Below are 23,447 nucleotides of genomic sequence, written 5' to 3' on the forward strand. Positions count from 1 at the left end.
ATTTCACCAGCTTCTCAAGGTGAAAGTAATGTTTATGGAAGAAACTGATTTTGCTCAAATAAACCCAACAGCATGTAATGTGTTTCAATTACACATGCAGCTTTCAAGGGTGTGGGGTGATGGGGTGGGTGGATGGATGGGGTTTAATTGTACTTTCTATATTTTTAAGGCCATCCACCATTCTGCAGCTTAATTATATAATATAATATATTCTTGAAAGAGACACGCTCACCAAATGTGTATGCACAAAATGGAAAGCTTAGGAGTAAGGATTGGGTACAATGCTTCCATAAAGCTACAGAGGAGCCTAATGTTTTAACCACAAATTGATTCTTTTGGACCACTGACACATTTGTCTTTTTTCATGACAAAAATAGTTGAAGAGAATTTACTAGGGAAAAGCACAATGAGAAATAGGTGTCTACAAAACATTGCATTGCATTTTGGCTTTGCAGTGTTCATTCAAATTCCAAGCTGCTTATGGTTTATAGAAATAAAATGAATACATTTTAATTTAATTAATTTTAAATGTGCAGGAGCAGGTGAAGAGCTGCTTTGCATTGATAAAATTGTTTTTTCATTGAAATTATTAGTATACTAAAATAAGCACTTAAGGTCAATCATCAACACTATACTTTCTCATGACACAAGACTGTTTTCCTGTGTTCTCCAGTTTACAAGACAATTCAAGAGCCTAACAAAAATCCACCCTTCTAGAAACTGCTAAAATATGCATGTTCAGCATTTGGTAAAGCTCTAAAAACAACAGCTTTTAAACACTATTGTTTCCATTTAAATATGTTATTTTATAGATGCACATATTTAGAAACAAATTTGAATGACATGGCTGTACAGCACTGATTAAATAAACATTAATTGCAAAAAATATAGGCTTCTGTTATCATAAATGTCAAGGAATTAAACTTTCTGAAACAAAACAAGCAAACAAACAAATGGGCATGATAAGTGAAACTTGCACAAAATGGAGGCCTTACAGTAATGGAGACATACAGAGACAGCATCAAACTTTGAGAGAGGCAAATACATGAAAATGCCATTAAATTCATTTTATACACACATTATTTGCTATTAAGTATATTTGCAGGGTGATCATATTGGTATCATATTACAAAAGTGAAAAAACAAATTTAGCAAATACACAGTGAACAGCTTTACAATTCTGAAATTTGTGCCTCCTTGTGATTCAAAAAATAAAGTCATGCACAATGCAACCTCTCATATATGTAAAGCAATATTCATCTGAAAACAGTCACTGGAAAGGCATTAGCTTGTACGATACAGTGGACCTCTGGGTGGATGTGGAAATACCAACGTGAACTATAATCTTTTCATTTTGCTGTTCTCTTGTAAACAAGGCCACAGGCTGAAGGATGGCTCATTCCTTTAAAGTTGGAGTTGGTGATGTCCCCTTGTAGAAGATGCTCCGGGTGCTATCTGGGCTGTTGCCCCGCTCCGGGATGAGGATGATGTTCCCTTTCCTCCGAAGGGTGGAGTCCCGGCTGGAGGTCACCGACATGGCTTCAGAGGCAGCCTCACTCCCCTCCACCGGCGTCACGCGGATTGTGGTGATGCCATGGTGGTGGTGGTGCTCGCCGCTGGCATTTGGAGCGGAGCCATTCCCGTCCTTCACAGACTCTGAACTTTCAGAGTCTCTGTTGAGATCGTTGAGCTCGCACGATTGGCGGAGGCTGCCCTTCTCCTGCAACTTCCACTTCCACGATCCACTGCCATCGGTGGAGGGGGGTGGCACCACTGGCCGGTTGTTCTCGGGGTGGGCTTCCACCCTCACGATGCCGGTGACCTCTGGCTCCGTCAAGCTTCTGTACCGTATGGCGCCCATGCAGCTGACTGTGCTGCCATCCGAGCTGTTTGGGCTAGTCTGAAGCATGCCCTGCTGCTTGGACATGGCAATGACCTGCATGATGCGTGGCTGACTGTTAGTTCTGCAGGCCCCGCTCTTCTCTGCCACCTTCAGCCATTTTGAGCGAGTGGAGCTGCCCTTAGGAGAGTTGTTGATGGTCTCCTGTGTCTCCTCCGGTATGTGGACCAGCTGAGAAGAGCCAGGGCGGGACGGAATGGAAACTCTGGTGCCCCCTGCGATACCACTGCTGGTGCTGGGTAACGGGGTGCTGCTGGTGGCCAACTTCAGGTACTGGCTGGCAGGGCCCTGGTGCTCCCCGTTGACACCCACCCTGGAGGGCTCGGAGCTAGACCTCATTTCCATTGTCCTCGGTGGGGAGGGGGTGTCCTCTGTTTCCATCATCTGGAGGGACAACTTGCGGCTCTCGTTTTTGCTCTTCCACTGCGACAGCAGCTGCTTGGAGCGAGTAGAGTCCATGGAGGCATGGATGGTGGCATTGCGGCGGGTAACCTCGTCCAGAATTGGGGTGTGGACCCTGGGGAGAGTGTTGCTGAATGTAACCATGTTCTCCTTGCCCATGGGGCTCCTGGGGGTGATGACCTCCACGTCAGCACTGGCTCTCTTCAGGCTGGTGAGGGAGCTGGCCTCACGGTGGTTGCGGCTGAGGATGCTCTCTGAGTGGGAGGAGATGCCGTCGCTGCTGCTACCATTCTTAAGCTGCATGTGTCTGCTGGCATCATGGCTGAGGTCTGTCAGGGATCTGAGAGGGTCTCGCAGCTGTGCCTGTTGGCCTGCTGCATCCTCGCCAGGTTGAAAATTGCCCACGGCATACAGGCCCTAGGGTATGAGCGAGACATGTCAACACAGCTCCTCCACAAGGTAAGCCTCATCTCATCTCCAGACCCTGACCACAGTCCTTAGTTCAGACTAGATTACATTTATTGTCCACTTCCGTGGATATTATTAGGCCTCAAAAAACTTTTCTTAAACTATTCTTACTTTTGTTCTTAAAAATGTTCCTATGAATACCCAATATGGGATTCATGACATGTGCAGACCTTTGTTTTTGTGCATATCCCAGGTGCTGACTGTTTGTAAATTTTATGTGCAATCCTCTTCATGTGATTAGCATAAGGAAACAGCCATGATAAGAAATACAGATAAGAAAAAAATGATGTAATCATACATATATTTTGTGAATGAGGCTCACTATGTCTAAATTGGTTGCTGGTTTAAAGGTTAAAGAAAACCGTAGCATGTTCTGTGGCTCTCCGAGAGTTGGAGAGTCATTCTCTAGACAATTCTAATGAACGTAAAAGAAGAAATACATTGAATTCCATGTAAAGCAAGGGAGAAATGCCACAAGGAGCATAAGGCTATCCCCAAACAGCTTCTCCACAAGACAACTTAACACTCTTTTGAACTGAGAATGCTTTTATGCATGTCAACCACAGAAGCTGTCCCTAGTGTTTCATATTACCATGCAAAATACGGTACAACTACATCTGAAACACAGGAAAAGCAAATGTGTCGTAAATTATGGAAATTTCTTGTCTATCATCATATTGTAGGGCCATTGTTTAAATCCTTGCATTAAACAAAAAAGCCCCAGTGTCAGGGTATCAGCACCAAACAAAACAAAATAGCAGTGAGATTTAGAAGAAAAAGAGATAATTTATCATATATGCAATGGAGGTTAGTGATTTACCTTGTCCATGAGAAACAAACAAGCAAGGCACACTCCAAAATGATTAAGGGAACTGACTAAATACAGAGGGACATAAATGAAGAATACCTACTAAATACACAGCTATGCCTCCACCAATTAGGAAGCCAAGATACACATCGATAGCGTGGTTCTTGTACTGGATGATACGCGTCAGTCCACAGATAATGGCACATATGATGAAGGAGAAGACCAGAAGTGGTTTCAGAAGCTTCGAGGAGTCAGTTAGTGTAGCATTGAAGTACATCTGAAAAGAACCACCCAGACAAAACACAAGGTCCATGTTACTATATTAAAGTACAACTTTTAGGTTAGTACACCCACTGGAATAACGTGGGAAAAATGATGTAGGAATCGGACTTCATGCATTAATGAAATTGAATGCCTAAAATTATACCTGGACTCAATTTACTTTTGTAATTAGCCACACCTAGCTCAAAACCAAGAAGTGACATTGCATACAAGATCCTGAATGGGAGATAGCTACAGCACAGCATAAAGCTATAAAGATGAATTCAATAGTGGAGACAGAAGCAGTTGAGTATACAATGACTTATGGACATTAAGCCTCAAAATTTTGAGTCTGCTTGGCATCCAATGGACCAATATCAGCAGAGAAGGAGAATTAATGGGGATCAGCAGGTGATTGAGATGTGGTCTGTGACCATGCGACCAGTCCTGATGTCCTGGTGAGTGACCATAGCTAGTGATCCTACAAGCTAGGTAGCTAACATTAGCTGGGTAACATCAGCACCACAGGTGAACCTACTTTAAAAGACTTCAGATTTTATTTTATATTGTATATATTTTTATTTCACTGCATCTAGCTTTCAGAACTGACTCAGCTGGCTTACATGGTATTAATTATTGTTATAGTCATGCCTTTCCAATCAGTATACAAATAGCTACCTAACTACCTAGCTTTCCAGCTAATGCACGCCAAAATGTCGCAAAACCAATATAATGCAGTGTAGCTAAACAAGTTATATTTTGAATCAGTGTGAAGTATCATAAGGTTGCAGTTAGTTACCTAGTTAGAGGAATGTCCAGTAGTCACTCATACTGATAACTGACACTGACTCTGAGTGTCCATTGCATTTTGTAAGCTTAATGTTAGCCAGTTAGCTAATGATCACTATCAATACATCATTACACCAGCACTACCAATTTAAAATCTATGAATTAACCATGTAGTGAATATGCTATTTGACTGGACCACTCATTTTACTATAGTGAGAGCTAGCAGGCTAGAAGGTAGCTACCTGAAAATCATCCCTTTTCACCAAGCCCCATTTGAATTCCACAGAATAATTAAATATGAATGAAATATGAAGCTCATAAATGCAGCTTCAAAAACAAAATTACAAGATGTTGTGCACCAAAAAAGTTGCACATTCAGACACAAATCTTAGTGGGGGAAGAGCAGCTCAGAACAGTGGTGAGCATGTTTCCATTATGCTTTTGATTCAAATTATTACATTTTTAGCCCGAAGGTACTTCAGTTATGTTTCATATTTTCTCTCCTATGAACAGTGTGGAATATGGTACTGCTGTATCTATGTAAAAAAAAAACACTTCTGTTCTTTTAGTTAATCATAATGAACATCTTACAGAAACTGCATATTGTAATAGTATGTTAAGACACTTCAAGTTGTAAGATTTTTTGTTAGTTTAGTTTAGTTGTGAAGCTACAAAGAGGCAGATTACTTACAGAAATGTAGACAGCAGCAAACGCAGCCAGTGTTGCATGCTGGGACGGAAACGATTTTCTGAAAAGGAGGAGGAGACAGTTACTTTGAGCTTAATTTAGTGAGTGCACACTATAAATAAGACCTGGAAAGACCAACCTGCATCTGTTAATGTGTAAAAAACCCCACAAAAGTCAGAAACAAATTGATTTTCTTACAGAATATGCTGTGTATTAAAACACACTGAATTACAACCATTGACAATAAAAATCGATTTGAGTGTTTTTTAATGTTTCTAAATTTTGCTTCTTGGTGACTACAAATGTAGGCAAGACACTGTCTTTTGATCTTTTCTGGAGCACTGCATTATGAAATTTGCCATTTTCTGTTCCTATCACCATGATGGCTGCTTGTGATTCACAGATATCATTCATTCCTGCTGTCACATGGAAGACAATTGTGCACTCACTGAACAGATGGCTTTTATTACAAAGGTTAACTGACAGCAGGCAGGTTATTTCCCTGCAAGGCTTTTAAAATATGAATGAATGTACATGTATGCTCATTTAAAAAAAAAAAAAAAAAAGATTGATTAAAATGTGAAACAAACATAAAAACAGAAACAGTTAATGCCCTAAGCATTTTTTATGTTGGGGATTTAATTTAGTTTCACCATTTAATTTTCCACCATGCCTCTTGAAGAACAAGTAACCATTTTGATACCGTCTCAAAGGGGAAAGGAAGGTGGAAAATATATGCGTAAACATAATGCTTTAACATAGCTGTTGACTTTCTGCCCTTTTCCCTTTCATGAAGATGAATTCACTCCAGAAGATACTCCTATGATTAATTTCTCATCAAAGAATAACCTTTTCGCATTAAACAAAGAAAATCAACCTCAAATTCATTAATCAATGAATGGATTGCATTGTTGAGTATAAACGTATATTCATCTTATTATATATTTGTGCGTCATTGTTATTTCATAAATCACATAAAAAAATGTATAGTTTTTGTATACTGTAAATATTGATGGATATCTAGTTTTTTAGATCATACCCTTAGAGAAACAGACAATATAATTTGATCTGGCAAACTTGCTCTGTGTAACCATAGAAATGGTGCCGATTCTCTCCGTCTTCCTCCCCCCTCCACAAACATCGAAGGAAACATCCATGGGGCAATCAGAGTCACGCTGAGTGTCTGTTTCTATCCCCGTCCCCTCAAAAGGCATAAAAAGGTGTCCTGGAGTTTTCTCTCCTATGAAAGTTGTATTACTTCATTACTTGAAGACACAGCACACTAGAATTATTCAAGAGTCAGAGACCCAGTGTGGTTACGAAATGAGAATCTTAATGTGTATACAGATAATGATCGTTAAGGCCTGACTGTTGAAATCGACTTTTTTAGAAACAGTTCCAGTTTTAAGCTGAAACCAATGCTGTGCATTCGAACACTGAAAATATTTTGCCTGAAGGAAGAGACTACAACAGGCTGGATTTAACAATCTGTCTACAAATAATAACTGTTGTTTGAAGCAGAAGTAAAGTTCCATGTTTTTTAAAGGTATTCAATAGCTGAGCTGGATTCCCTCCCAACATATTATATGTTTGGTCTCTGAAACGTGAATTAATCTTTTGATTTTAATATCATAGTGCTTAGTCCTGCTTCCAACAACATAAGGCAACTTTAATTGTTAAATTTATAAGCTTCCAGATAAGACAGTCTTTGTCTGACCCTGCTCTCACACCTTTCACAACTCACCCAATCAGTGAAACCATACTCCCTCTACTCTCTCATCCATTCCCTCCCTCTTCAAACAACATTTTGACCTTTACTTCAGTAGTCATTGAATTTTTAGATGGTTAAGATGAGCCGAATAGCATTTGGTGTTGACATTCAGGGGTTGATATTTGTTGTTGCCATCAGAGGAATCTGAACCTTGCATCTGGGCGTGGTGTTTATTGGTGTTTGGTGTGTGCAGCGTCTGACATTTTTTTTAACATTTTCAACCAAGATATTTTAGAATATTCGGCTGTCTTTTGGTTTTTGAACTTCAATCTTGGTTTCCTCAAAACTCTCTTGGGAGAAACAAGCTGTGGTTTGGCATTTTCCTTCATTCATTTATTTTGTGACCGTAATCTGTCCTTGTCTGTAACATTCATAATTTGTTAAGGTAGTTTAAATCTTAGTCTTTAGATTAGACTTTGATTTTTTTTTTTGCAACTTAATTTCTTAATTCTTATCTGGTTGTGAATTGTACATTTGGATGAAGATTGATCCAACAGGTTGCTCTTCCTATCAACAAATTTGGCAATTTAATTGATCATTCATATCTGTAATAATAATTACCAAATTAAATCAGATAAATATATTTTATATGTGAGATAATTATTCAGGGATGGGTTATTTGGAATATCTTTACACATATAATCAGTTTTAGTTGAACCCAGCCTCAATAGACATCAAAAGCTGCAACCTAATCCACACCTGCTATTATTAAACATGAAAAGAGCATTGGTATTAACTATTGAGAATTTTCTATAATAATTGGGATGCACTAATACAATTTTTAGGCATAAATTAATTTAAAAATTCTCTCAATTCAGCTGCAGTGCAGTACAGGAACATTCTATAAACCAAATGAATGTGGGTGCATAAATGAGCAATGCTTTAATCTGCCAAACCTGCCACTGTTTATGATGGCTGGGTCAGCTCCAGAGCAGATGTCATCCATGATGAAGGTGTTTTCATCACAGGAAGTGTTGAGCGTGGTGTAGTTGGGCTTGCAGACTGTAAGGAAGTACGGTGCATGGTAACCAGTTGACAACTGGATGATGTTTGTTATGAGAGCTGTGGCACAAAGCCCAAACACGTGGACCCCTAGAGAGAGAGAGAGAGATGGAGAGAGACAAACCAATATATGCGCAAATTATTAATCCATTCATGCATATATCAAACCAATATACATGTGAAGCAAACCAATATACATGGCAATCAAACCGACAGAAGCACCAATTACAAACCGATGTATGCATAAATGACAAACCATTAGATGAGTCAGTGACAAATCAATATAGATGTAAATAACAAACCGATAGATGTGTCAATGACAAACCAATAGATATGCATATGAAACCAATATACGGTACTGTATTTGCCAAGCAACCTATACATTTGTACTGAATTGATTATTTTTTTCTTGAACAGTGCCATACATTCATATTTATGTCTTTATGTTATTTGAGAAGCACTGGGGCAGGGGATCATTTTGTTTTTCCCTTAAGTAAGTGGTGCTTACTTATGCACGGAGAGACACGCACACATGCATGCATGAATGAATGCACACATGCACACACGCACACAGAATGCACAGTTTTACTACAGCAAACCCAGAAAAAGGAGCAGCAAGAAATCTTGAAGCCAAAGGCAACATTTAATTTATATAATATACTGGTCACTGCTGAGTGAGCACCACAATCTATATTTATGATAGATCCTATTCAGGGATCATTAATTTTCCATCTCAGAATCACCTGGCACATTCTATAAATTGTAATCACCCTGTGACAAAGGCAAGCCTGCCTGGTCTGCTTTGCTCATCCGAAAGACAATGTTTCTGTGGCATTTGACAGCACTGATAGTAAAATGTGACAGTGAAGATAGCTAGCCTATGCACGAGTGCACTGTTATATGTCAGACTCAGGGTATCGTATGCCTCTCAGTCAAGTCACTCCATGAAGCACTCACTCACTCACTAAGCAAATGAATCACCCGCTTAATCATTCAATGACCCACTTACTAAAACGCTCATTCACTAATTGAGAATTCAGCCCCTGCAAAATTTTAGCAAAAGGGATTTAGCAAAAAAATTAACACTAGCTGCTGAAACAATGAATCTAATAAGGAAACCCACTAAAGTGCAGTAATAATACCCACCACAGGTCCACCATTAAATTAAAGGCATTGTGAAAATAGAGCCTTTGAACAGGTTTATCGGTATGCAGTGGAACGTTTTTATTCCTTACATGTTTCCTATTATCGGACAGAATAAATTATCGAACTTGTTTCTGCCAAAGAGGGTGACCATTTTATGTAAAAAAATAAAATGGTCACCCTCTTTGGCAGAAGCAAGTCCAAAAAGAATGAAGAATAACGGGAAAAAACTCACCAACAAACCTGACAGCTCGGCGAATGTACGAGTTGAAGTTGCATCCCGCTGCATTGATGTTCACCTCTCTTCCAAGGCCGTTCTTTCTCCTCGACAGGCAGCAGAACAGAACGGCTTCGCTGATCATTATCTGCTGGCAGAGGATGGGTTTGGTCAGGGCAGCACACTGGGGATACAGTGATCTTGTGTCTCTCCATGCCAACACTGGGCCTGGATCACTAGCTCTTCTCAGCTTTCCACCACTGGGCTCTGTCAACTTCATTTAAAGCTAAGGTGCCTTCACATGACACCAGGTCTGTGGCTGAGGCCCAGGCTGATGAAGCTCATACCTGCACACAGGCCTAGGTAGGCTGCAGGCTTCAGAGTCTTCCCTCAGCATGGAAAAGCCTGCTGTCAGCACCACACAGAACATGTTTTTCCCTCCGCTCAATAATGCGACATTCTGTTGTGAACGCTATGACGAATTCACCCGCATTACAGGGTTCCCCTGCTTGTGTGAGGAAGCCAAATTTACACAAGGAAGACTTAATAGGTGTTCTACAATACAAGCTCGCAATCCATCCATCCACTGTGCTGTCCTCAGACCGATGAGTTTTGTTGCCTCATCTACAGTAATGCAGAGAGAACCTTCCTGTGCAGACATCAGGTTTAAGGTTCAGTGGAGCTGGATGTTTGAAGGCAGCAGGGATCTACTTAACCCTGAACTGATGGCAGAGGAGTTACTGTATGCATTTGGGCCGGGCTTGGCTCTGTGTGCAGATACTCTGAGACCTGAGCCTGCACCAGGCTGGCCATACAGAGACACCCATACCAGATTCTCCCCTCTCTGACTCTCTTAAGCCAGAAACTATTATCACCATCTATCTACTGTGCTTGGGAAACCTGGAAAAGACCCTGTGACACATGCTGGTAATAAGCTAGTCTCATGTTAACTTACATATGCCAGATAAAGACGATACAAATATAAAACGGAGAGTTTTAGAATTTCTACGGAGAGGAAAATGACTCAAAGAGGAAATATTTTCATGTACTGTCTTATGAGTGCATACTCTGCATCCAAGTCCAGGGAGCATAGCCCAGGGACATCTCATAAATTAAACTGGCAGCATGTATTCAAAGCAATCAAATTTATGTGGAACTGATGGAGATAATAAAACATTCAAACTGGATGAATAAGACAAATAAATCATACTACTAAAAAGTTAATATGTTTCAGCTGGAGGACACAATTAATTGTGTAAAATCATACAATTATAAGTTATAAAAATTATAATTACCAGAGTAAACAGATTGTACTGTTTATTTTAGACATTTTTCTAAAATAAGTGCGTCTGCTCCCATGTTGCCCCACAAAAAAACAGTCATCAGTTAAAATCAGCACGTTACGGATAACTTATTTGGTGTCATAATGCCTCATTCTCACATCACGAGTAACACTGAACAAAGATAAACATGTACTCTGTAAGAGTTCAGTTAAAACTGGACATTTTACTGTGATACTTTTTCAATATATTGTTGCAATTTCAATGTTTAACGACACTGTGGCGCAGAAGTTACAGATTTGGTAAATTCGATAATGCACTTTTAAGTTTGTAACCACACATCTTAATCAAATATTTGTATGAAGTTGGCCTACACTGCACAGTGAAAGTCTCAAATGTCTGCAGCCAGCCATTGCTTCTTTATCAGTCTGCAGTCCACCAGCTGAGCTGCATGTTACTGTGCAGCTGAAACAGCTGCTGGTGGAGGCTGACTGCAGACTGACCACCGACTGTTGATTACAGTGCCGTGAAAAAGTATTTGCCCCCTTTCTGACTTCCTCTATTCTTCCATATTGGTCACACTGAATGCTTTCAGATCTTTAGACGAAATGTAATATCAGACCAAGGGAACCTGAGTACCCAAACACAAAACACATTTTTATAATTTTTATTTATTCAAAGAAAAAAGTTATCAAACACCCATATCATATGAACAAGTCATTGTCCCCTTAAATTTGTTGCACCACGTTTAGTAGCAATAACTGCAGCTAAACGCTTCCTATAATTTGATATCACTCTTTCAAATCGTTTTTGTTGCCGACTCTTTGCAGAACTGTTTTTGATCATGAACTACTTGTTTAAGGTCCTGCCACAGCATCTCTATTTGGATCAAGTCTTTGACTAGGCCACTCCAAAACTTTAATTTTGGTTCTTTTCAGTCACTGAGATGTGGACTTGTTTCTGTGTTTTGGATCATTGTCTTGCTGCATAACTCAATTATGCTTCAGCTTCAGCTCACAGACAGATGACCAGATATTCGCCTTAAGAATTTGGTACTTTGGAATCTGGTACTGAGCTGAATTCAGGGTTCCTTCAATAATGGCAAAATGTCCAGGTTCCGAGGCAGCAAAGCATACCCACACCATCACACTACCACCAATATGCTTGTTTGTTGGCATGAGGTTCTTATTGTGAGGTGCTCCATTTGTCTTAAGCTAGACATGATGGGACCCATGTGCTCCAGAAAATTCGACTTTTGACTAATCTGTCCATAGAACATTATCCCAAACAGCTTGGTGAGCATCCAGGTGCTTTTTTGCAAATGTGAGACAAGGATTGATGTTTCTCTGTGTTAGCAGTGTGTTCTGCCATGAATTCCATTTTTGCCTAGTATCTTTCTTATTGTAGAGTCATGAACTCTCGGCTTAGCCGATGCTAGAGAGGCCTACAGTTCTTTGGATGTTCTTCTGGGATCTTTTGTGACTTCATGGATGAGTTGTTGCAGTGCCTTTGGAAAAGTTCTGGCTGACTGGCCGCTCCTAGGAAGATTCACCACTGTTCCAAGTGTTCTCCATTTGGAGATAATGGTTCTCACTGTGGTTTGGAGGAATCCCAGAGCCTTAACCCTTTCCAGACTGATATATTTACTTTGATCATGGCATAGTGTGGTTGCAGAAACTTTGTGATGAATACTTCACTCTGAGGGAAAGGTCCAACATGAGTGAGGTTTAAATTCAACAGTGCTGGCTGCAATCAAGTCTGGCTGTGTTCAAACAGCTGAATCGAACTATCAATTAAATCTGGTAACTAAGTAACTAAGGAGTTCATTACTTTTTGAAGTGATATATTAATTAATATTTAACATAAAGAAAAAAAAAGTGTTTACTCAGGTTCCCTTTGTCTAATATTACATTTTGTCTAAAGATCTGAAATCATTCAGTCTGACAAATATGCAATAATAGAGGAAATCAGGAAGGCGGCAAATAGTTTTTCATGGTACTGCATGAGTTGCTATTGAGCAATGATGCTTAACTACCTTGGTGCAGCCCAGATAAGGAGGACCTCCATGATATCTCCATAGACACCATGGAGGCCCTTGCTTCCTGGGTGACAGGATGCCCAATTAAGCATACCCCAGTCCCAAGTCACAGCCACTGACAGTGGTCTAATTGGGATTTGATCTCAGCCATAAGGTGCATTGGTACGCTAATTAGTGCCTCAGCTGTATATTCCCATTGGATGCCCCTTCAAATCAACATTTTTGATCACATAAAAATAAAATTCTATATTCTTTTGATTATTTTGATTAATTTTTTCAATTTATTTTGATTTTTGTAAATTGTTTTCGTTTCATAGATGTATATAATTTCCTGAAAGTCCTACTGCAACTTTGACTGACTCCAAAGCATACTACTCCAAAGTAGCCAATACTAACTTTCTTTGTGTGTTGCTAGCTATGACAGAGAGAATGATGCGTACGACTGACCATGGCTGCAGGCCCAGCAAAGGCCAGGCTGAGTAGCATCAATAAGGGGACGACCTCGTGCGTAGGCTCAATGTAGGGCAGGCTCAGGCTCCGATCATTGCAGTTGTAGCCAGAGCGCACTGGCTTGAACACGTCTGTCAACTCCAGGAAGTACAGGCTGACCACAGAGGAAGCAAGGATAGGAAACTGCCCAGGGAAAAAAATGTCAAAACAAACATCACTCTCAAGTTCAGTACAGATATTATATATTATTTCTATATCTCATTTATATCACCAATATTGTGTATGTCTGTATAAATACTTTTTATTTAGGTTTCACATCTTTATACCAGTTGGTACTGACATCTGCTGCAAAAAGCACATCAGAAATAATTGTGTATCTTTCAACTATGCTACATAAAATCACAATACATATCTAGCAAACAAAACAAAAAAATCACATACAAGGTTATTGATCAGTAAAACGTATCTGTGCCCAAGAATGAAGAAAAGTATCTAAACAACAAGAGGGAAGCAGGACGTAAAATACAGTAGCACAGCATCAAAATTTTGTGACGGGTACCAAGTCAGCTAACATACACTACACTACCAAAAGTATGTGGACACCTGACATCCAAAATCTCATCCAAAATTATGGGCATTAATATGGAGTTAGTCCACCTTTTGCAGCTATAACAACCTCCACTCTTCTGGGAAGGCTTTATACCAGATGTTTGGGCATCTGCAGGGATTTGCTTCCATTTAGCCAGAAAGGTGGCTGAGGTGGGTGGATGGGGTTGAGGTCTGGACTCTTTGCAGGCCAGTCAAGCTCTTCCACACCGATCTCAACAAAACCATTTCTATATGGACCTCACTGTCTGCTCAAGGACACTGTCATGCTGAAACAGGAAAGGGCCTTCCCCAAACTGTTGACACAAATCTGGAAGCACAGACTCATCTAGAATGTAATTGCATTAAGATTTGCCTTCACTGGAATTAAGAGTCCTAGCCCAAACCATGAAAAGCAGCCCCAGACCAAGGGGTGTCCAGATACTTTTGGTCACATAGTGTATAAATGACCAAGATTCTTTAGCCTTAGCTCTCACTGTGCCCTGTGGTCCTCAGGCAATAGCATGTAAAACTGTATAAAGACTTAAATCACACATAATCACATGTTTGCATTTGGACAGAAATATAAAGGGACTTTATATACTTTATATAAGTGGGACTTCAGAAAGATATAGAAAAAAAACTATACACGCTTCACACAGTGCTGTTGACTGGTAGCCATTTTCTTCTTATTGTCTTGGATCTTGCCTCGGTTCATTGTACTTTTGAAGACCAAAATACATTATTAATAGACATGTGTAGAAAATGTAGCTGTCTTTGCAAAAAAGATGGAACAATTTGCATTTCCAGGAAAGGAAATACATATCAAGGATATAATAATAATTTGTATTGAAAGTGCTCTATCACTTTGAATAGACTTATAAAAGAGCCTTGAACCCAAAGACTAAGATTTTCTTATGGAACACAAAAACCCTCTCTTTTATGTTCTATTAGGGGTGTTCTCTGTATGTATCTCTAAGCATCTAAGTGGCAGCAATATGTGACATGGTAGGTTAAATAATGCATATGTGCAAATGGATGAGTGCTTATTACCCTGGTGCTTATTTTTAGAAGCTAGTGCCACATGCACAATTACTGTACTTACTGTAGTAACAGTAGCATGTCTGGTAATGTATCTCTGCTCCTTTTCCTCAGCATACAGACAACAAAAATCATTAAAAGACTGAATAAAATAGCCGGCTGGAAAGTGCTAATCAGAAAACAGCCAAATCTTGGTGGGAATCCTATTGCCAGTCAGTGACTTGTGAATAGATCAGTTCCTGCAGACTTATTTTCGCAATAATGCTCACATTGGGGCATCTCTCCAGCAGTGCATTATGGATTTCAATGAAAATGGCTATGGATTCTACACTGAGGGTGACTGAGGTTATGCCTTAAAACAATGGCAGTACACTACTGCTGGAAAAAGAGATTAATTTTCAATGAATAGCTTTAGCTGCTGCTTATCTACACTTGAGATGAGCCTGCGCTGTATGGATAGAAAATCAGCCTAGTCAAGAAGGTACATTCATGCTGATGTGGGTCAGGTGAAATTAGGAGGATTTATTTTGAGCTGTTGTGACATTAGCAGGCATGAAGTCTACCACATCCACTTGCCATCAATACTTTTAAAGCCTCTCAAATCACAGTCTAGTTTTGAGAACTAGCTGGGAGAATTACCTGGTGCTTCACCAAAGGGACTAAGGGATTTAGCATCAGGTAACAGTCCTAGCTAATCCATGGACTCAATCTTCAAAACCATAGTTGCGCTATTTGAAGATGTACACCAAAATACCAACTTCCTGAGGGAGAAAGCTATTTATAGTATGACATCCTAGTCCTAGGACAAGATAAAAAAAGAAAAGAGATGACAGAAAGGGAAAAGATGGTGACAGAAGAACTATACAGCTCATAATAATTGTAAATGGAGAGCATATTGTGGATCACAGCATTAGAATTGTGGGGGAGTAACACATAGCCAAAGAAAGTGTAAAAGCACAGCACGAATGGCAGCCACGGGCACAAATATCACTTGGAACAGGTTTGTGTGTTTACTTTGGTATTTTCATTTTATTCGCTGGTGTGCTTTCCCAGGCCATAATAGATAACGCACCTTTGCTGTAACCGTGCCAGGTTGGCTACTGCTATGCAGCCATAACGCCTGGAATAACACAAGAATCAGGATCTCTATATCCACCATAAGCTAACAAACACACTGATACCAGTTTTAATGCAGTGCATGCATTCATTGTATTGTATATGTAATCCATTGCAAATGAATGAAACTATAAACCTCTGAGTGAATGGCTAGGTTCCCTGCCGCCAATTATTTATCTTGTGTGAATGGCAACCTGGTTCACTTTCCCTAAGGAGCTTTTCCACTGAAAGCACTACTGCCTCCATTCTTTATGTCCTATTGCCCTATATATGCTCCTGCTAACTCCAGCCAGCAGCAATGGTTCATCTCCCAGGCCACATGAAGCGTTTTTATTGCTGTACTGTATCCTTGTTCTGTCTGTTATTCTCCCCTAACATCAGTGTTCAAATACAGCCCTCACTCCAGCAATGCGGAATGAAATCACGTCAATGAAGACAGCCATAGCTGGACATTTTCTATATTGATTCTATAATCATTGTTCATTGCACAGCACTGAAAGTCTTGTAGTAAAATTTTGACTGCAAGAGGAGTAGGAATTATTTATTATATTTTTTGTTTATTTTTTCTTTTACAGGGAAAATGCACAAGGCACCAGCACAGAATACTACTCAACATCCAGCTGTATCTTTGTCAAAAACTGTCAGCTGACTTAATATGATGTGATTGCACATTTTAAGACAACACCGACTGCTGTTTAGGATATTCATAAAAATATGATCACCAAAAGCAAAGCTAGAGGAAGTAACCTTGGTATGCATGGTATAGAGGCAATATGTGGGATTTTATACATAAAATACTAATCCTTCCAGGCAACTGAGCAGCTGTGCCTGCTGTCAAGCCAGTTTGGTGTACAATGCTCACCACAACCACAGGGGCTTAAATCCAGGGAGCTTGTCCAATTTATGGTGCAAGTGGTGCAAGTAAGTAATAATCACTTTCATGCACCATTATCTGTTGCAAATTAGTACAGATATGTTATGGGAGGAGTGGAACCATATAGCATAACCGTGCAAATGAAAACTTTTCCATGATCCCCGGATTGTGACAGTGAACATGGCCAAGGGAATAGACACTGTATGTTTGCTTCCTCAGTTGCAACCTATTTTTATGCGGTCTATGGTTGCAACAGATGCAAATGTTAATAAATCTAAATGATCAGCCCTCTTTTTAAATGCAGGTTTGCATGTGTTTCTGAAGCCATTTGGGTGCAAATGTAAGCCTACTGTGCAGTCATAGTCTATATTCAGTGTATGGTCTTTGTAAGTTTTCTTCAATGAAAAATGAAAAAAACTGGGAAGCTTTCTGTCAATGGCATTTTCAAAGCATTCCAATGTAAATCATTTCCAAGAATGCCAAAATACAATGCAATTCAGACAATGGAGCTTAATAAAATTGGTATACTTACAACAGTCTGGATATTACCCGCAGTGTGGTTACTACAATAGTAGTATCTATAACAGTATTTATAATATTTAGTCTGATGTTGAGAGGATATTTACCATGGGATGCCCACATAGAATTTTGTGAGGGATGTGTCTAAATCAAATTTTGATAGTTTTCTTGAAATCATTGAAAACATTAAATCATTATAATGTAGAAAAATACCAACAGTATAACATACTTGGTCTATATTTCTTGTGAAGAAAACAGTCCAGGAACAATACAGGCCTGTTTTAGAGCAAAATCATGCATGCTCAATTTTATCTTCCAAGAGTGAAGCACTGAAATATGGGTAGATAGGCATGCTGGTTTTTGTTTTGAAGGAGACTGCAGGAATTACCGCTGGAGAACGCCGTCACAATCATTGATAAAATCGCATGCATTTGAAACCAGTCCCGGCGCCTGTTGAAGAGCAACTTGCTGCTGCTATCTATGCTATGATAGTCACGGTGGCATCAACGTTGCAATGAGTATTGCATTAATTTGCATTCTAAAATGAAGCATTACAACAGTAGTGTGCATGGAATGTTATTGGATATGGGTTTCATGCAAGTGGCATTTAATTGGGCATAAACTTTCACCCGAACACCGCGTTAAATTAAGTAGGGGTTCTGACAGGACGGACCTACAAAACCAACGGAAGACGTCCTCCAAAATTCGGACTGTCTACCATCCTCAAAACACCACCTCAGCTCAGAAATATCGTAAGATCTGCACAGCACTATTCTAAAATGTTTAAATGCAAGCGCACCTACCTCAACGAAATAGAAGCAAGGCAGCAAGGTAACGCTGTCTTTAGTCACCTTTCCTTTTTGTCTCTCTTTTGTAGACATGGTAGATCTTCTCGCTTGCAATGAGAGAGAAACAGTTTTACGATTAACTAATCGGAGCCACTTTTGCCTAAAAAAAATATCCAGCGACTACTGCTGCGGATTTCTCCATTCTCAATTGTCACTGTCACTAAGTGTGGACTGCGTGGGTTTCTACGCAGCTGACCAGCAACTAACCAAGTGTCACAGCCTGTCTGGAACACCAGATCTCGGGTTGACTGCGATAACTGCAACATCAGCCGTTATAGAATACGCATGCTGGACCGTTTCCCTCGCCTTGGTTGATCTGACACCGGCGTATTGCAATTATAGATACTTTATAAAGTGTTTGGTAGATCAGAACGCAAATGTAAAATACCAAGCGAACTGACGTCAGAAATGGTCAAGGGAATAGGGGGCGCGCGCCTAACGCACGCGCTCACACTCATTTATTGATACAGTTTTATGTTTGATTCGAAAATAATAATGACTGTGGCTAGATAATTTAAAAATCTGGTTATAGTTGTGTCCCATGATGATTTCTATGTTTGTAATCCGCTTAAAATCGTTACTCGTCGTAGGCTATAGTTTAGCCCAGTGTATATGTGCTCCAGGCTACACTTAACATCCATGCGTCATATTAAACACACAATCAAATTAAAGTGAGAATACCTAAGCAAATATACGTGTTTTCACTTTAACTTTATAAGAGACAACATAGTCTAAGTGTTAACTTGAGCTCTGACATTTAAACCATTGCACTGCATTATACATACCTTTACCTTTCAACTGTCTCAGTTACATCTATTAAACCTTATCCCAGCATCAAAAGTCTACAGAGACGAGCCTAATTTCTTTACCCAATGTTATGCTCCACAAAGTGGTAATGTTTGCTAAGAGTATTACTTTACCCCAGCATACATTTTTGTATATCTTTTCTCAGCAAAGACAGCAAAATTAAATGGGCTACTGTAGTCATTAAAATGTACAAAATAAAATAAAAATTGTTGTGATTGACTGAATAGTATTATGGGTTTGTGTCTTCATACGTTAAGATGCTTTGAAAGCACTCCAGAATTCCGATAGTTCATCAAATAATTGAAGTCTGTAAACTATATGTTGTAAATGATTTCTGTAGTTTTCACAGTAATATTGCTGTATAATGAACAAATCCTTACTGTAGAACCTGTATACCATACAGAAGCTGTAATTCTGCAGGTCAAAATTTTATGGTGGCTGAAATCTACAGTAAATATACTTTCTGCTGTAAATCTTAATACAGTAATAGGCTTATTTAACAGCAAAAGTTTACAGCTATGCTAACTTTTCTGTCCTTAAAATTTGGGCTATTTTCAACATTGATCTTGTTTTCTATAGTTTTTGCCATCACAACAATCAGTTACAGCCTACTTTCACACCCTCTTTTGCATTGTAGCCTACACTGAATTTTTGCAATTATAATAATAAAAAATAAATGAATTGAAATTGTTGAAAAAAAAAGATAATTTCACATGAAGACCAATGTATCCTGATCCAAGAAGACAGATTTGACACGGGCACACCAAAACTATTTCCACAATACTGGAGCGATCCCTCATTGTCAAAACCAGGTAAGTAGCCTATTCAGCCAATTTTGTTTACTTATGTAAAGTAGTCTCATTTGTAACTGTAATTAAAGTAGCTCTAAGTTATGAAGGACAAATTTTTTAATCACAGCAACTTGTATAATGTGCAGGTACAGGGATATTTTTATCACATGGTAGAGGACTTGTGTTGGTTTTTCATTTGTACAAGTTGCCTGGGTGAATCACATTGGTGTTTGTGTAAACATGGATTTTGAGCGACTGTAATAATCCCTTCCATACCAAGTGAAAATGCCTAAATTATGCCTGTGTGATCATATTACATCACACACTAGACTAGTTTACTATGGAAGCAAAATCCGGCCATATTTCAAATTCAAATGCTAATCTGCAGTTGCATGTGGGATTTCTGTGTGAAGCTTGCATGTTCTCCCCATGTTTGTGTGGTTGTGAATGAATGGTGTTTGTGCCTTGCAATGCATTGGTGACCTGGCTGTGCAGGGTGTATTCCTGTCTCACACCCTGAATGCATGCTGGGAAAAGTTCCACCCCCCCAATTTAGTAACTTGCTGGCAGCAACTAGCTTGTAAGATGCCTTTATACATTTCTCAGTGTGCGTACTGCTTACTATTGTTATTACAGTTATTTCAGTATTGTATTACTATTACAGTAAACATACTGTGAAATGTATTACAAGAGTTTACAAGGTAATTGCTGCCAACAAGTAACTGGACATTTTACAGTATTCCTATTACAGTTTACCCAACTTAGCCAGACTCATGCTTTGCATCCATTGTTTTTAATGTGACTTGTTTCCCCAGACTACTTACTCTAGTTTACGGAAGCCATATTAATTGCGGATATTAATAGAGGTTGTAATGAGTATGATTCCCACTGGTAGGTTTGAATTGGTAACCGAAGTGTGCCTTGCACTGTGGGAAATGAAGACCAATAAAAAATTAATTTAAAGTCCTCGAAAACCGTATTCAAAACATACACTCTACACAAAAGTAGTTCACTCTAATACAGTAAACATATATTTTGAGCTTCCAGACTCTGAACTATTGTAAAGTAGCCTATACTCTATTTCATGCAGATTATAATAACATTTTTATGTCCTTTTTTCTGTGATATAAGTGTCAACATTGGCACAATAGAGCCCAGTCTGATTGCTACCAGATAAAGAAACTACTTAAGCATTCTGTGCTGCTGTGCTGGAGGTGAACCTCAATGTGTTTACCACTTTTGAGCATAAAACTGACAGACTCTGAATAACTCATTCAGACAGGGATGTCTGATTCTTCATAATTGTGGTCCAAATCATTCTGACTCATCCTGAATGCTCACCACTAAATATGTTAATTTTTCATTGAGCCATATTACTTCTGCCTCAATAAATATTCCAAGGAGAAAGTTGAGAAAATATAAAAGAACTTATAAACAAATATGCAAAAACTGTACTTTTACTATAGATAAAAAGGAGAGCAATATTTTAATTTGAAGTGGAGCAATGGCAAGCCCTCATTCTCACCCAGATAATACAGCGAGTAATATCCTAAATACAATCTCAATTTCGGACAATGATTTGACAAAAGAACGGATCATTTTAGACGGTCCTGGAAAATAAGCAAAGGGATGTTTTGTGACACGTATCCGTCCATGTATCAATGCACGAGAAACACATCCCGAATGGATAAAAGCCGGGAAAATCGATTCTGTACGTCACTTTATGACCCGCGGAATCAAATCACGCACGGTTCGTGTGCAAGACCTGATGCAGCCCGAATAGGATACCTGTTACCAAGAAGAAGACGGGGTGGGGGCGGGGGTTACCAATAGTGCTGCAAAGAGGCTTTACTTCCAGTACCATATTACAGGAAAGGGACGTCTTGAGCAGCGCCTGCGCGTTGCCGCATTGGCTGGCTTCACGCAGTACATTAATTCATCAAATTACAAGGGACGCTGAAAGTCTCGATAAATTCGTTTAATTTTCATTTAGGTGTAATCCTATACCGGACTGTCCACTTTAAAGACGAACAAACATAACGAACTGAAGTGTTAACACGAACCTAGAAACAAACAGAAATATTAGCATGCTAGATGTTTTTTTTATTCTGCCTGTGTGTTTCAGAAGCTGTTGAGACGCTAAACTCCTTGCGCTGTCCAAGGTAGGAGTTTTTAATAGTTATGTTACGTTGCCTTACAATATTAGACTGCATGCTTAAGTTATAGCCTACAATTGCTGTGTATGGAATTGTTGTGGCAAGTACCTATATTGAAACAGGGTTTTTGTGGAGACTAAGCAAGTACAGCAATGCACCACACATGCAGTGTAACTCGTATACCAATGCCACCTCAACCATGTGTTTAGTGAAACAGACCTGAATAGTACGTACTAATAGAAACGTACTGTAATGTGGAGAGAAAACTCTCAGAATGTAAGCTCTGAAATACTGGATAATGACGACAACGGTAAAAAAAAAAAAAAAAAAAAAATATATATATATATATTAGTCATTTATTTCACACATCATTTTATTAATGATATTTTTGTGTCAGACTAAATTTTTAACATCTACATAAACATAAAAGAATAGTCTGGTGTTGTAATTTCAAATACTGGATTTTTTGAGCAAAATTGTAATAAACTGCAGGGTTGCCTTCTAGCTGGGTCAATGCTGTGCAGTTGGAACATGGCTGTCATTCAGTATCATTTTTAAAAATACAGAAAATCCAAAACTATTTGGACAGAGTTTTTGTTGTTTTGGCACTGCACTACAGCACATTGGATTTGCAATAAACTTGCAATGAATATGAGGTTAAAATGCTGACTGTTAGCTTTTCAGGGTATGTATATCCATATCAGGTGAATTAGTCCTTTTTATAAATAGTCCCCCCATTTTAGTGGAACAAAAGTAACGAGACAATTGGCTGCTCAGCTGTTTTGGCCACCTGTATGTCTTTGCATGATTTATTCAAGCACTAGTAAGTTAACAACAGGTCTAGAGTTGATTCTAGGTGTAGAATTTTCATTTGGAATCTGTTGGTCTTGTCTCTCAACATGAGGACCAAATAAGTGACAGTGCCAGATAAGCTGGCCATCATGAAAAATAGTCAAAACATTGTCTGTGGCAAAATCTGCTGTTTTATACATTGTTAGGAAGCAAGAACACACTTGTGAGCTTAGCAATAGCAAACAACCTGGTAGACTATGGAAGACTACTGTAATGGATGACAAGAATCAAGACCCCTTTGAAACTGTCAAACAGATCAAGAACACTCTCGAGGATATAAACATAAATGTGTCAAAGACTACTACAAACAGGAGACTACATCAACATAACATCAGAGGGTTCGCCACAAGATACAAACCATTGGTGAGCCTCAAGAACAGGCCAGGTATATTTTAAAAAACTGTAGTTTTGAAACTAAGTCTTATTGACACGTGATGAGTATTAACCTGTACCAAAGTCATAGAAAGTGAGAGAGAGAGAGGAAAGTGGAGAAAGAAAGGAACCGCTCATGATCCAAAGCACATCATCTATGAAACATGGTGAAAGTGTTATTGCTTGGGAATGTAGGCCACCACTGTAACTGGCTCACTTATCTTCATTGATGATGTCACTGCTGATGGCAACAGCAGGATGAATTCTGA

At 39.2% G+C, this 23,447-nt stretch overlaps 2 protein-coding genes across 7 annotated transcripts in view; one reads left to right on the forward strand and one right to left on the reverse strand.

Annotated features, from left to right (window-relative positions):
* Positions 1-351: 351 nt before the first annotated feature.
* Positions 352-18,579, reverse strand: LOC135253197 (phospholipid phosphatase-related protein type 4). Of its 2 annotated transcripts, none has more exons than XM_064332195.1 (7): positions 18,156-18,579; positions 13,215-13,400; positions 9,468-9,600; positions 7,984-8,179; positions 5,320-5,377; positions 3,682-3,855; positions 352-2,719 (listed from the first exon to the last, which is right to left on the reverse strand). In XM_064332195.1, exons 1-7 carry the CDS (start codon positions 18,231-18,233, stop codon positions 1,397-1,399), a joined length of 2,148 nt encoding a protein of 715 aa, XP_064188265.1. In that variant the 5' UTR covers positions 18,234-18,579; the 3' UTR covers positions 352-1,396. The 2 variants fall into 2 exon arrangements, with proteins under 2 accessions (XP_064188265.1, XP_064188266.1); XM_064332196.1 differs by having other exon boundaries at positions 9,468-9,597; positions 18,156-18,577.
* Positions 18,580-21,669: 3,090 nt separating this feature from the next.
* Positions 21,670-23,447, forward strand: part of plppr5b (phospholipid phosphatase related 5b) — a 67,367-nt gene continuing 65,589 nt past the window's right edge. For 2 of the 5 annotated variants that reach the window (XM_064332204.1, XM_064332205.1), the window contains exon 1: positions 21,670-21,960. The gene's annotated coding sequence lies outside the window, so the exon portion shown is untranslated. The remainder of the gene's footprint in view (positions 21,961-23,447) is intronic. The other 3 variants (XM_064332208.1, XM_064332207.1, XM_064332209.1) reach the window with 2 other exon arrangements.

Source organism: Anguilla rostrata, chromosome 4, assembly GCF_018555375.3.
Source record: "Anguilla rostrata isolate EN2019 chromosome 4, ASM1855537v3, whole genome shotgun sequence".
Classification (NCBI taxonomy): Eukaryota; Metazoa; Chordata; class Actinopteri; order Anguilliformes; family Anguillidae; genus Anguilla; species Anguilla rostrata.